The 14,350-nt window shown below is 35.8% G+C and overlaps 4 protein-coding genes across 4 annotated transcripts; 2 read left to right on the forward strand and 2 right to left on the reverse strand.

Moving 5' to 3' along the window:
• The first annotated feature begins 2,527 nt into the window (after positions 1 to 2,527).
• LOC108557746 (isovaleryl-CoA dehydrogenase, mitochondrial) lies at positions 2,528 to 4,481 on the forward strand. The gene is made up of 4 exons (XM_017914392.1): positions 2,528 to 2,814; positions 3,059 to 3,185; positions 3,272 to 4,132; positions 4,197 to 4,481. Exons 1-4 carry the CDS (start codon positions 2,683 to 2,685, stop codon positions 4,334 to 4,336), a joined length of 1,260 nt encoding a protein of 419 aa, XP_017769881.1. The 5' UTR covers positions 2,528 to 2,682; the 3' UTR covers positions 4,337 to 4,481.
• A 110-nt stretch (positions 4,482 to 4,591) lies between these two features.
• On the reverse strand, positions 4,592 to 5,117 carry LOC108557747 (peptidyl-prolyl cis-trans isomerase NIMA-interacting 4). Its single transcript, XM_017914393.1, has 2 exons — positions 4,987 to 5,117; positions 4,592 to 4,935 (listed from the first exon to the last, which is right to left on the reverse strand). Exons 1-2 carry the CDS (start codon positions 5,051 to 5,053, stop codon positions 4,622 to 4,624), a joined length of 381 nt encoding a protein of 126 aa, XP_017769882.1. The 5' UTR covers positions 5,054 to 5,117; the 3' UTR covers positions 4,592 to 4,621.
• A 2,085-nt stretch (positions 5,118 to 7,202) lies between these two features.
• Positions 7,203 to 12,883, forward strand: LOC108557736 (folate transporter 1-like). Its single transcript, XM_017914381.1, has 4 exons — positions 7,203 to 7,381; positions 8,736 to 9,042; positions 11,697 to 11,901; positions 11,958 to 12,883. Exons 1-4 carry the CDS (start codon positions 7,302 to 7,304, stop codon positions 12,713 to 12,715), a joined length of 1,350 nt encoding a protein of 449 aa, XP_017769870.1. The 5' UTR covers positions 7,203 to 7,301; the 3' UTR covers positions 12,716 to 12,883.
• A 360-nt stretch (positions 12,884 to 13,243) lies between these two features.
• On the reverse strand, positions 13,244 to 14,119 carry LOC108557737 (protein FAM210B-like). Its single transcript, XM_017914382.1, has 4 exons — positions 13,967 to 14,119; positions 13,829 to 13,906; positions 13,564 to 13,774; positions 13,244 to 13,501 (listed from the first exon to the last, which is right to left on the reverse strand). Exons 1-4 carry the CDS (start codon positions 14,019 to 14,021, stop codon positions 13,288 to 13,290), a joined length of 558 nt encoding a protein of 185 aa, XP_017769871.1. The 5' UTR covers positions 14,022 to 14,119; the 3' UTR covers positions 13,244 to 13,287.
• Positions 14,120 to 14,350: the final 231 nt, after the last annotated feature.

Below are 14,350 nucleotides of genomic sequence, written 5' to 3' on the forward strand. Positions count from 1 at the left end.
TTATTGATGTGGATTCAAAAGATACATAAGAAAGTTGGATATTTGGGGTATGTAGCAAGTATTCAAATATTGCTGTGGTGTATTGTTCGTTCAAAAATGAAAAATTAACGCAAAAAAAAACAATGTCTCCAAATTTTACTGATTTTCTCAGAAAATATAATAGATATAAATATTGTTGTGGTGAATTCGTATTTAATTATTTCTGTGATTTCATATATTTGGCTGTAATTCGCATTCAAATATATAGAAAAGTGAACTTAATTGATACTAAAACTAATACAAGATTATAGCTGATTGTTAAATCGGAATACGTTGGTATTTCGGTCTGACAACGATGAGTCATCAATAATTTTAGCATTGCACTCGTGCGAAGGCGAATCGAGAGTCAGGGTTCTCTCCATATATTTTTTTCTAAAGAAAATAAAAAATAAATGTGTGTATGTCAAAGCCAAACATTGTTAAACGGGGCTCGTCCGGCTAGAAAGTCGCGAAATTTCATAATCCGAAAATCGAACTCTCCTCGGTCACGTTTTTCTTTCTCTCCCTCCGTATATTCCTTTTCTTTTCGGTAAATAAATGTTCGAAGCAGGCGAAAGTCCGCACCCATTTAAAGGCGATTAAAAGGCGCTTAGATTCTTAACGCTGCACATGCACTTTTCTCTTTCAATTGTCGACGACTGTCCGGTTTTTTCCTTCCTTCCGAAGAATCTCCGAAAGGAAAATTTTCCTCGAAACAACAACAAAAAGTATATAAATACTAAAATAATGGCGCTTTCTACATAACGATCCGACCTTCAAATGGAATTGGAAAACAGAACCAATCGAAAATTACGAAAAGGGAAGAAAAAAACCCAGGCGAAGCCACGCATTAATTTCGTTATGCTAATCGCAGATGCAACGTGCTACGACATTGACATGTCGAAGGTTGCATAATTTAAAATATTATTCAATTGTTTTTGTTATAATTTCGGCTGATCCGCATTTGGTTGCGACCGTATTAGGATGCGTAGTACAGCACACTGTTCGATCGAACGAACAGTGTACGTAATAAAATAAAGTAATAAATAATTGTATTTGATTTCGATTTCTTCTCAGCATTCGTTTTCGATTTATGGGTAAAAGTTAGAAAAATTTCTATTCAGCCATATTTGCAACGAACGAAGGAAACTTCTTGCCCGCTCGCTCGGTCCTCTCTCGACGCGAGCGCCGTGACGACATTTCTTCTGTATTTCCATTTTCAAATTATCGCCGACGATTATTCGATTGTTCTCGATTCGAAAGTGGCTCGATTATTTCATGCTCCCCGCATTATTGATTGTGACAACTATGGGTCGACATCGAAATTCCATGGGCGTTCGCATCTTCACGCACAAATTATTATTGTAGAATACAACGGAATGCGCTGTAACTAACCGCGACTTTACGTCACTTATGACAACAATGATTAGTAAAATAAGTAAAAGTAAAACTTGAGCTGCTACCTTAAAATTAATATTAAATATTTCTAATACGTCCAATCATGATATCTGTTTACTGTATTTCTATTTATGGAGTTGATTGCATATAAATTGAGTGCAGCACAATTAAATTATCTGAAAAACCAACCAAACCAAAAACCAAGGAAATATAATTATAAAACATTTTACAGTTTGTAAGGATTTTGGTCATTTCAAAATATGAAAAATTAAATGATAATCTTTAATTTTTAACATTCCGATGCTAATATGTATAACTGTGTATAACTATTTTTTAATTGTTTTCAATATTAAATACGTATTTGTTAATTATTAAATATTTCGTTTCAATTTAATTCCGTTAACGTAAAAATAACTTTTACAATTGAAAATTAATTAGAGATGCAAGTAAAATCTACAATTACTAAATTGCCATCAATATTAAATGAGTCACTTGTAAAATATCAAATGTTTCATTTCAATTTTATTTAAAGATACAGTGGAACCTCGCTTAACGAGTTTAATCCGGGACTTCTCTTCTCATCGTCACTCGTTATGTGAAACGTCACTCGTTAAGCGAGTCATTTTTCTTACAATTAATTTTGCTCGTTAAGCAAAATGCTCGTTATGCGAGGAGCTCGAGGTTCCACTTTACTTTTATTTTAAATTAGTTAATTTTCATGTAAATGATGAAAATTAGATGAAATTTGTGATCGTTATCATTATTAATGCAAATAGTAATAACTTGTAGATTTATAAAATTGCGCCAATTATGTTTATTGCAACATCACCGATTTGCGTTTTCAAAATGTTGATATCACGATTGTGCAAATATATAGTAAACACGATAGGGAGATAATGTGACTGAAAAGAGACACACGCCAGAAGCTATTTAATTGAAGCATGCGGAAGGGCGGAAAAGAAAGGGAACGCTCTGCTGCTCCCATTAAATATTGAGGAAATTGAATAATATTTTGATCTCGTCGTAATAATGAATAGATACTGAGTGGAGGAGAGAAGAGACTTACGAAACACACACACGCATGTTGTTGCGTACGCGATTGAGCGTGTGTGTGTGTATACTTTTGAGGTCACGAGTGTTTGTGGCCGAGTATGTATAGAATTCTGGCGATGATAATTTTGTCCTAAGCAATAAGGGGAATAGTTACGATCGCAAAGTCGGCTCGAAAGGTTGCATACGATTATCTTTTTTTTTTGTTCTTCGAACATGGCTTTGAGGTTATCTAGAAGGATTTTGGAAAATGTGAGGAGGAGGGTTACTTCATTGGGATGCCGACCCATGTCCCAGTACTACCCCATCGATGAGAATGTCTTCGGTCTCACCGATGACCAAATCCAGGTCTGTGACCCACGCACATATAATTAACTGCCATCAATGGAACAGCGTCATCATCATCATCTCAAGATCTTCTCAATGACCTTGACAAACCCTGACACCGCATTAATATGTTCCATTATTTGAATTTGCGACCTCGATTATTACCGTGAATATCTAATAGAATTTTGAAGGAAAAAACTGATAATATCATCATGCGTATTTTAATTCTGCTTTACTGATTTCTCGTTTCTTTCGTAAAATTTAGCTCAGGGAAACCGTATTCAACTTCGCGCAAAAAGAATTGGCACCGCACGCGAATGATATCGACAAGAAGAACAACTTTGCCGACATCCGCGAATTCTGGAAGAAATTGGGAAACCTCGGTATACTCGGTGAGACTGCGAATTCAAAAATTATATTTGGCGCTTAACGGGTTGCATACGGTGACACAGTTTGAAATTGAATTGTATGATTTCAGGTGTAACAGTAAAATCGGAATATGGGGGTTTGGGGGGAACATACCTGGACCACGTGATTATTATGGAAGAGCTATCGAGGGCATGTTCAGCTATCGCTCTTAGCTACGGCGCTCACTCGAATCTCTGCATAAATCAGATCTACAGAAACGGCAACGAAGAACAGAAGAAAAAATATCTGCCGAAATTGGTGAACGGCGAGCATATCGGCGCTCTTGCCATGTCTGAGCCGGGGTCCGGTTCGGATGTGGTGTCGATGAAGCTGCGCGCCGAAAAGAAAGGTGATTACTACGTGCTGAACGGCAACAAGTTCTGGATCACCAACGGCCCGGATGCTGACGTCCTTGTGGTATATGCCAAAACTAGTCCAGAGTTGAACCAGCGCGGCATCACCACTTTCTTGGTGGAGAAAGGCTTCGAAGGATTTTCGACCGCGCAAAAGTTGGATAAATTGGGAATGCGCGGTTCGAACACATGCGAACTCATCTTTGAGGAGTGCAAAGTCCCAGCGGAGAACGTGATGGGCGGCGTAAATAAAGGTGTTTACGTATTGATGTCTGGATTAGATTACGAGCGGTTGGTGCTTGCAGCCGGACCAGTTGGTTTAATGCAGGCCTGCTGCGACATCGCATTTAATTACGCTCACCAGAGGAAGCAGTTTGGACAACCAATTGGAGAGTTCCAACTGCTGCAAGGAAAAATGGCCGATATGTATACCACCCTCAGCGCTTGCCGCAGTTACCTGTACAGCGTGGCAAGGGCCTGCGAGAAGAGCAATGCGAATAGCAAGGATTGCGCCGGAGTCATCCTATACTGCGCCGAGAAAGCTACCCAGGTCGCACTTGATGCCATCCAAATACTAGGCGAGCAACCCACATTACAACTTTACTTCAATCATCTAAATTAATCGCATTATCTTTGTCGCAGGTGGTAACGGCTACATCAACGATTATTCAACCGGACGACTCCTGAGGGACGCCAAACTCTACGAGATTGGAGCCGGCACCTCCGAAGTCAGGAGACTCCTCATCGGCAGAACCTTGAACAAAGAGTACAAACAACTGTGAAGAAATTTAATATAATAATGTTAACTATTTACCTTATATACAAACACCCATTACTATGCATTTTGTTTAATTACTAATTCAAAATAGTAGTTATAGGCAGTGTTGCCTTTAACTGTTCATGGAACAAATATACAAAGAGTATTCAAAAGTTGTCAATAAGAGTAATTGTATATATTGGTATATGATGATTAAAGGTATTTATATAGTTTGAATATTCAAGTTTGTGATAATGAAAAATTAAAAAAAAATAGATACTAGTAAATAAAAACATACAAAACAATATATTTATTTCTTTCCTTCCACCATTATAATGTGGTAACCAAACTTGGTTTTAATTGGGGGATCTGTGTAGACTGGACTGTTAACAGTAGAGTTGGGTAGGGCAAAAGCTGCATCCTGGAAAGGACCCACCATAGAACCACGGGTCATCCAACCCAGATCACCACCAGATCTGGCCTTATCCTCACTGTAAGCTGCAGCCACCTCAGGAAACTTCTGACCTGCCTTCAGCTTCTCTAATGCTTCCAAACATTTTGACTGTTTTTCGCATAGAATGTGTCTCACCTTAACCGCAGTCCCACCTTTTTTCTCCTTACCACCTAATAACATTACTTCATTAAATAAATTAATTAATGCAATTAATATCTCACCTTTCTCAGAGTCATCACCGCCTTTGGCCCCCTTCGCCGGTTTTGCTGCACCCTTCTTCGGAGGCATTCTTATTGTAGCTGCACAACAAAATTAACCTAACTTTACTGACTGGGTTGATGCTAAAGTTGCCTAACTTAGCCTGTCAGATATTACACTCGGTCCTCTTTTTTTATGCGGTAAATAACTATTTTAAACCATTTTGACACGTTTTCACACAAATTGGCAAACCATTTCATCGAAAAAGATGATAATTCTGAACGAGCATTCAAGTTTCAACGCGAGCTTCAGAATTGCATTTCTGGATATCAGGAATTGTACAAAAAATAGCAAAGCCATCGCAAAGTTTAATCACTGATTATATTGTCAAAGCAAAAAAATCAACATGCGAAGTTGAGACTAATTTTGATTGTGAAGAATCATTATCTTCAGGACATAGATCTGATATGCTGACTATCTCTTCTAGTGATGAAAGTGATTTCGAACCAGTTCGCAAATTATGCCGAACACTCTCATATAGCGACGATAATTGTAAAGAAAAAATGTGAAGAAAAATTAACTTTCATAATTTTCTGTATTTTTTTTTGTAAAATTTTTCTGTATAAATTTAGAAGGAATATGTTAAGATTATATTTTCCTGAAATTTAATAAACTTGTCTATGATTGTTAACGTTTTTATAAAATTATGAATAAACATTTCAGAAAAAATATAGTAAGATTAATTATTATTCTGAAATTTAATAAACCCTTTTTTATGCGGTTTTCGGTATATTGTAAGTCATTGACTTAGTTTTATGCGATTTTAAAAAAATATGGAACGTATCCTTTATTTTTATACGTATGTCTAGTCCTTTTTTGTTCGATTTATTTTTATGCGTTTTCCTGTGGAACGTATCTACCGCATAAAAAGAGAACCAAGTGTACTTGAGGAATAATGTTGCACAAATAATGCTACACACGTTATGAAATGGGTCTATATCGCAAGCCCGACAACCGAAAGACTGTCTTTTGAAAGCCCGACGTTCGAAATCCCGAGTGTATTGAAATCCCGACCACCATAATCCCGACCACCATAATCCCGACAATCAAAATCCCAACTGTATCGAAATCCCGAATATATACCTATATTTTAATAGGTACGACGGATACTGAAAAAATACTTTTAAGACCTAGGTCGATGGCTCTTTTTCCCGATTATTAATTGTTGTTATTTAATCTTAATAACAATAAATAATATTAATTATTATTGTATTTTTTTTTTCGTTGACTTATTCATTATAAAACTTAAGAATAAGAAATATTCTATAATAAAATTAGTTTATGTTACTAACAATAAATAACAACAATTAATAATCTTATTAAGTTTTAGATTGTCGGGATTTCGATATAGTCGGGATTTTGACATAGTCGGGATTTCGAACGTCGAGATTTCGATCCACTCGAGATTTCGAACATCGGAATTTCGATAGACGGGATTTCGGTTGTCGGGCTTGCGATTTCCACCGTATGAAATATCTTTGAAAAATTGATGGTTTTCACATTTTTTGAAATATCAAAACAAGCGGTTCGTCTTAAAGAGCAATTATTCTCAATGTTGTAAGGCTTCACAACAATGTAAAATTACAAAATTTAACATCTAGCAAATAATAATGGGAATTTAAAACTGAACAGAACAAGCGGATTAATTACTTTATGAAATACTCGATTGACATCAGTGGCGGAACTTCAAAACTTTGTCCCCCCTGATTGACATTTATTAATTTTGCTTTAATTCAGTGAATATTAATTAAAGAAAACTTAGTAATTATATGTAAGAACCGTTAGTTGCGGCGCATTCCGCTTTCAATGAAAAGCGCTGCTAATCTGTCTTCATTAATTAATATGAAAATTAAACAAAACCGTAAAATATAATGCTTTAATGACTGCAATAAATCATTGATTGTATGTATTTAAGAAAATGTCAAAAATAACTCTCGTAATGTGCAAACAATAAATAGTAATTATATTAAATTTAAATAAATATCTTTGAAATATTTAATGTATTTGTTTCCTTCTTCTACATTGAAGGTCACCGGATTAGTGTGCACGACACAAATGAGAAATGGATCCATAATTAGTCGTAATAAAAAAATATAGTGCATGTAATAACGAGCTTATCGTCAAAGATTCCACGCGTCCACTTTTATATAAGTTTAATACGCGCTAAGTGGGATTGCTGAGCAACAGGCAGCCTCTCTCCGTTCTACTCTGCACACTGTAACATCGTCAGTCGCAGTTCTGCGCTTCGTGCCATTAAATTCGCAGAGTTAATACGTTCATGTGGAAACTGCAGGACTTCGAAAAGAGAAGCCTCCTCTGGCACAACGCTTTCAATGTAAACATCAAGGATTCGCTCAAGTAATTACCACAAAAATTTCATTCGTTAAAATCGCGTATAGCCGAAGTAAGATAATTAAAATAAATTTATCATTTCATTTGTTTCTGGACTTATAATTTCAATGGTTTAATGTTTTCGGAAAGAAATTGTTGTGGATTGCAAAAATCTGGTTCGGTTTCACGAAAACTAGTTCGTTGTTAGCGAAAGTAAAAATTCTGTTTACGTTCGCGTCACAAAGCATCAATTTCACGTAACGCCGTGATTAGTGTAAATCTCGGGATATGTGGTTTATTGATTAATAGGTACACACCTCCGCATCGTTATTATTATCATCCTTTATATTTTTTTTGCAACGTCTCGCCTAAATCACCTTGGTGCTAAAGCTATTTAAAGCCGAATTAACACTATACGACGCGTCTTTCGTATTATCCCCTACTTAATGTCTTTGTTACGGGAATTTCATTTGCATAATTAATTTTAGGCAACCAATTACACTCTGATTGCAAATTATTAATATCGACAAGTTCTTCCCTAAATTTGAATTAGTTTGAATATTCTCTTGATCGATATTAAAAATAATATTAATATTTTATTAGCCAGATAATAACAATACAAAAAGATATATAAATCCTAAATAAATATAAATAATAGCTCTTTGTAACAGTTGACTTTTTTTTAAATTATATATATATATATTTAATTTGTTTTTTTATTACTGTATGTGTTTTTTTTGAACTGATGTAATAAATATTATTATTATTATAAATAATAATAAACAAAATAAGATAAATTCTAATATGAATTAATAAAAATAATTAATAAACCAACCAAAGGGTTGATAGATATTATAAACATGAATTTGCATTTTGAAATTAGAATTAAATGGAAGTTTCGATATAAATGATGAAGAACAAACAAATTGTTTCTACAGTTAAGTGTGAATTTGAAATAGATTTAGATATTAATTCTGCTGTATTCGCATATGTGTTCAAAAGGATAAAAGTAAATTATATTGAAAACGAGCGTTAATAAATCATTCTGTGTAATTATAATATATTAGTAATTTATATGTGAATGAAATATGCCTGCACACATTTGAACGTGAAATATTGATAAAAGCGTCGCGGCGCGTTCCCGGACACGACTAGAGTTTTACGAAAAGACGAGGACGCGCCAATACGCGTCTCAGTTGCGTTTCACCAGCTGCGACGATGGTATCGACGACGTCGTTCGTTGTTGCGTAAGACAATGCGCAGCGCGTTTCCACAATAAAATTCATAATATAGAAAAAATAGTGGCGGTTGAAGCAACTTCGAATATGACGACCAAATTAACGTGCTGCGAATATGTGTCTAAGCTAATACGATATTACAGGATGAAGAACTGGCTTCGGATCAGTCTGCTGCTGTGCGTATTTGGCTTCATCAAAGAGTTCAGACCATCGGAACCGTTCGTTTACGAATATCTGATTGGACCGTGGAGGAACATCACCGAGGATGAGGTCACCCAGCAGGTCTATCCGGTGGGAACATATAGCTACCTGGTGCATCTACTTATAATGTTCCTCATCACCGATATTCTCCGCTACAAACCGCTGATCGTCATCCTCGGACTGTCCGGTATTGCAATCTGGGCGATGCTCATCTGGACCACATCCCTGTTCTACCTTCAAGTACTTGAAGTAAGTACGAAATCAAAGTCAATGTCAACAACAAATCACAATGTCAATATGTCTAAATATTGCTGCATAAACTAATTGCTTTTCTCGACACTCATAATAATTAGTTTAGTTTCTGGCTGAAAATAAACGTATTACAATAATGCAAAACAAGCTAATTTATTAATCTTATTTGTTTTTAAATACAAATATATACGATTTCAACACTTATCAGAACATTAGATTTAGTCATTTTAGTTGCAACTGTGTAAAATATTAATGAATTTCCTAGAAAACTTTGATCTTTCTACAATAAAAATTCTATAACTCAATAAATAGTAAGAAAATTAATGTACATATACATTTTTAAATGTTAAACGATGCATGTCAATACATCCGTAATTCATCAGTTCTGCAAAGCGCATTAACGACAACTTGAAATATCGCGCACAAAAAAAAACTATAAATAATTGAGTGACTGATAAAAGATGTATTATTTCAAAATGACGAACGACCAACTAAAAAAAATCACGACAATGAATTATTCAAAACAAATTGAACAGTTGGAACTTCAAATTGCGATGATTCCCAGGATTATAACGTATTCCCAGCAACTGTGCATACTTGATTTTTTTCCATTCAACGTAATTATAAACATGTCCAATGATGGAAACATAACAAAAACATCGAATTAATCTGGTGTAACCAACTTTAAATAATGAATACCCTAAGCGTCATATGAATAATCAAAGTTGGTAATCGTCTTCGGTGATAAACAAGTCTTGTTTGATCATGATTTAATAATTCTTAGCGGTCTTTCTCTCCCTTTCTTTCTCGCTCATCAATTGTTTTTTTTATTATTCTTGCATGTCTTTCCTTGGACATGCCAACTGTTGAATAATTAATAGCTCTAATTTCCTATCGGGTAAACAAGATTCAGAGTAATCGGTGCGTGGAATTGGGAACAGCGATCGATGAGTCGGACCAGTAATCGGAAATGCAACACATTCGTGTGTATTTATTTATTTATTCATTTGAGTATATTAGGCGCGAATGGAATTATGTAATGGCATTAGTCTGGTAATTACACTTTTACCACGGCGGATCGATACGATTTTGATTACGCCGTCACGAAACGCACTACATTGTATGTTTACGTTGTTCACGACATTGCAGCTGAAGATAAGACCTTCTCCTCTATGCAATTTGAAATTTTAAAAATAAAATTGCTGCGCTAATAATAACATCGCATTACCTACTTGTTATTTCATCGTAACTCTTGGCAACCGTCTCTTTGCAACGAAAATATTGCTGCATTCGTCAATCGTAACACTTTCACACATTATTTGTATATTTTAATATTTATTAACTTCTTCAATTTTGTTTTTCCAATGAAATTATCAAACATAAAAATATCAAATATAATTGAATCGTCGTAAATGTTGTTATTTTGTGGCAAACACTATTGATCCTACTATAAAATTCGACCTGAAAAAAAGTTTTGAGAATGGAAAGGAACATGATGTGATATAAGAATAACACGTAACAGTAAATAATAAAACAATGCATGTGTTTCTGATCTATTCATGAAACTTCATCACTTTTAATCAATTGTATCTGATATTTTTTTAAAATAAAATGTGCTAAGGCAAACGTTGGGATCTTATTAGATGGGCATGTGATGCAATAATCTCCGTAATAGTAATTAAACAAGATTGACACATTTTGTTTGGTCGCCGCTCGTGTTATCAGTGATTTATCGGATTCATAGATAATGCTCTTAGTTTAGCTTTACTACACAATAAAAATATTATCACATTCAGTAATTTCCAATGAATCATTTTAAATATTTGTCAATTTTAATATTGCAAAAATCAAGTGATTACACGAATATAATTATTTTGATATGATGATTTGTTACTGAAAAACAGGGCCGTTTCGAAAATTGTTATCAAATAAATATTAAGTTGACACATTGTCAATGTCACACATGTTAAAAATACCAACATTGCATTTGACTTATATATCTGAACCATAATTGATTGATTTTATTTGGATGCCCTACTTGAATTCAATTAACGTATCGATAATTGGGTTTCGAAGTTTGATATTGTTCGGCGCATACATTAAATTCGATGTAATATTAACTCGAACACGATACGAAGTATTTGATAATTGGTAAACGGGGAAGTCGAATGCAAATGAATGAAGAAAATTAAATGGGCAATTTGGGTTATGAGATTGGAATGAGGGTGAAGACATGTGTAGATGAAAACCTTGACCCTGGTTTTTAAATTGGCAATTGCTCAATGCGAGCGAGGAAGAAGAATTGGAGTTGCCCTCTTCTAATTGACCTTATTTAGAATAAATGGAAATAGTTAATGAGGCGTCGTGCATAATTTACAGAAGCTGGATAACAACATTCACAACAATATAATCCACCTGTCGGGTACGAGATTCTTTCACAACAATCAAAATGTCTGACGGTCGTCATGGTTATGGACATTTACAATATCGATGTTCGAGAATAGAAATAAAAGCATTCAGGAATTGATAACATTGTGATAGTTAATTGTGAATGTCTTATTATCAAATTAAGAATTTTGCTAGTGACTAATTGTATTAACATTAAAGCTGTAAATTTAAGTTTTGTTAATGGTCGATATTGCTTTTTTCAGGGTGTCTACGGGACTTTTATGTCTTGCGAAGTGGCATATTACACTTACATTTACGCAAAAGTCGACAATGACTATTACCTGCAAGTCAGCTCACACACTAGGGCAGCGGTGCTAGCTGGAAGAGCGCTTTCCAGCATTCTGGCGCAGATCCTCATCTCTTTCAGCATCATGGATTACAAGGGCTTAAACTACATTACCTTTGGAGGTAACCAACTTTAATAGAAATTGATACATTCATTCATCGTTTCTGTTTTTTTGCAGCTATGATCCTGGCGACGTGCTGGTCACTGATACTGCCGCCGGTGAAAAGGAGCATCTACTTCCACCAGAACAATGACCCTAACATCCTGACGCCAGCAAGGTACAGGAACGCCTTTACCCTGATGAAGAGCCATTTTGGGCAATCATTCGCCAATCGATACGTGCTGAAGTGGTCGATGTGGTGGGCTCTGACGACAGCCGGTTTCATCCAGGTACAGGTCTACATCCAACCACTTTGGTCCGAGATACAGGACTACGCGAAAGATGCGAACACGTACAACGGCGCCGTCGAGGCAGCCGCAACCCTCCTCGGTTTCCTAAGCGCCCTCTTCGCCGGCCACCTGAAGATCGACTGGCGCGGCAAGGGCGAACTCATCCTCTCGATATGCTCGATCACCGCGGCCAGCATCATCCTCCTCAGCTCGCAAACAGACACGATTCTCGTCAGCTATGCGAGTTACGCCGTCTTCTGCGGCATCTACCACTTCATGATAACAATAGCAAGTTCCGAGATAGCCAAGTGCATCATCGAGGATAGCTACGGGCTGGTATTCGGCCTAAACACATTCTTTGCCCTCGCTCTGCAGACCGCCCTTACTGTGGCTTTTGTCGAGAAGAGGACCGGACTAGCTCTTTCACCGCGCAACCAGTACCTGGCCTATGGAATCTACCACATCGGCATCTCGGCAATCTTCATTCTCATCGGTCTGATTAGTTGGATCAAGAGCAACCGCGATATCAAGAAAACATACAACTAACGAAAAAAAAAACGAATCAACACTAGAGTCCTAGTACTTAGCGCGAGTGCTCTCACCATATATTTATATATATGATATTCTCGAGAACCTTAGTATTGTGATAGACTGACTTTATACCATTGTTATTATTACACGTGTGATAAATCTTACTACATTTCTATTTAAAGAGAACAATAAAACGTAAATACATTTTATTTATTACTATTTAGACGTCTCATTTCATTCCCTTTAAGCATTGAATAAATGAACATTTTAGAACGGAATTACGCGTTTTAGATCTGCAGTGGAACCTCGCTTAACCCGTTCCAGGATTATTTACTCGTAAAGGCCAACATTTTTTTTCCATGATAATGCACATTAACATATTCAAAGTCTGAAAATGATGTAGCAGGCACACAATCAGGGATTTCTCTTCTCCTCGTCACTCGTTATGCGAAGTCCCACTGTATTTCTATATTAACTTTGTGTTGAAGAAATTCAAGCTTTACAAAATAAATAGATAGAATCTTGATACAAAATAAATAGATCTTGACGATAATGCTATGTCTTCGTTTGTTTATTATTAATAAAACTTATTTCTTTTTGGTTATCTTTAAGGGTTTCTTCAGGATGCCCTTGTGCCTCAGATAGCGAACAATGACCGGTGTCGCCCCCAAAGTAATTGCGATCCTCACTGGTGCGAATAGCTTGTGGATGGCGTAAGCGGTGAGGAAAACTCCCGCATTGGACGTCATCTTCGTTTCGGCGAAACCCAGCTTCTCCACGAACTTCTCCAAATCGATACCGCTGCAAAGTTCGGCACACTTTAGATTCCAATCCACCAATTTATATTTCAATCAATAAAGTACTTGGAAATAAGCGAGTAGCAGAGGCCCAACGATATCAGCGATATCGTTATGTGGAACACCATCACCGTCGTCCCATACTCGGCGACAGCCTTCTTCAACCTGCTTTTCATTGTAACCTCTTCCCCACATTTGGAGCTCTTGAAACATCTCAAATCAACTCTCCCATTGTACACAGCCAAGACTGTATTCTTGACTGATGCTGCACTTTGACCTACAATAGTATTTTACATAATACTGCAGCAAATCCTCTCAGCTAATTACTTACATCTCTGAATATAACTTGGTATGCATTTAATGTTATTTGCTGCAACAATAAATGACACTGCAGAAGAGCTTTGATAACCTGCAAATAAGTTCAGTCATTCAAAAGTGTTTCTATTTAACTCTGGCCATTTTTACTTACAATTAGGATATAAACGGAGCAAGCTACGACCCCTGGCAAATAAAACAATTGCCATTGCAACTTAAAAATTAATAAATGCACTTACATATAATATATATAGCGCTCACTATGTTTGTTTACATGACGTTATCTACAGGTTACATACTTCTGACATTGACAGATAAACACTACGTTGCATGAAATGTTAGATTGGTTGCCATCATATTTTTAATTATGTAACCCAAGAAACAGCAAAACCTTCATTGTAATTATTCTACAATCAATTAATTAAAATCTGCATATACATTAACTAATAAAAAAAATACAGCAACCATATTGAGATTACAGTTTTATGAAATATTTAACATACGAATTGTATTTCACTAGTTAACAAGTCATTTTGGT

This window comes from Nicrophorus vespilloides, unplaced genomic scaffold (genome assembly GCF_001412225.1).
Source record: "Nicrophorus vespilloides isolate i.1.1-1 unplaced genomic scaffold, Nicve_v1.0, whole genome shotgun sequence".
Classification (NCBI taxonomy): domain Eukaryota; kingdom Metazoa; phylum Arthropoda; class Insecta; order Coleoptera; family Silphidae; genus Nicrophorus; species Nicrophorus vespilloides.

Bases quoted from the DNA above. Each gene is read 5' to 3' on its own strand.
- LOC108557746 (XM_017914392.1), top strand. From the start codon at position 2,683: ATGGCTTTGAGGTTATCTAGAAGGATTTTGGAAAATGTGAGGAGGAGG. The intron at 2,815-3,058 runs GTCTGTGACCCA...CGTAAAATTTAG, and splicing joins TCACCGATGACCAAATCCAG to CTCAGGGAAACCGTATTCAA. The intron at 3,186-3,271 runs GTGAGACTGCGA...GTATGATTTCAG, and splicing joins GGGAAACCTCGGTATACTCG to GTGTAACAGTAAAATCGGAA.
- LOC108557747 (XM_017914393.1), bottom strand. From the start codon at position 5,053: ATGCCTCCGAAGAAGGGTGCAGCAAAACCGGCGAAGGGGGCCAAAGGC. The intron at 4,936-4,986 runs GTGAGATATTAA...TAATGTTATTAG, and splicing joins CGGTGATGACTCTGAGAAAG to GTGGTAAGGAGAAAAAAGGT.
- LOC108557736 (XM_017914381.1), top strand. From the start codon at position 7,302: ATGTGGAAACTGCAGGACTTCGAAAAGAGAAGCCTCCTCTGGCACAAC. The intron at 9,043-11,696 runs GTAAGTACGAAA...TGCTTTTTTCAG, and splicing joins TCTACCTTCAAGTACTTGAA to GGTGTCTACGGGACTTTTAT. The intron at 11,902-11,957 runs GTAACCAACTTT...GTTTTTTTGCAG, and splicing joins AAACTACATTACCTTTGGAG to CTATGATCCTGGCGACGTGC.
- LOC108557737 (XM_017914382.1), bottom strand. From the start codon at position 14,021: ATGGCAATTGTTTTATTTGCCAGGGGTCGTAGCTTGCTCCGTTTATAT. The intron at 13,775-13,828 runs GTAAGTAATTAG...ATACTATTGTAG, and splicing joins ACCAAGTTATATTCAGAGAT to GTCAAAGTGCAGCATCAGTC. The intron at 13,502-13,563 runs GTACTTTATTGA...CGAACTTTGCAG, and splicing joins TGCTACTCGCTTATTTCCAA to CGGTATCGATTTGGAGAAGT.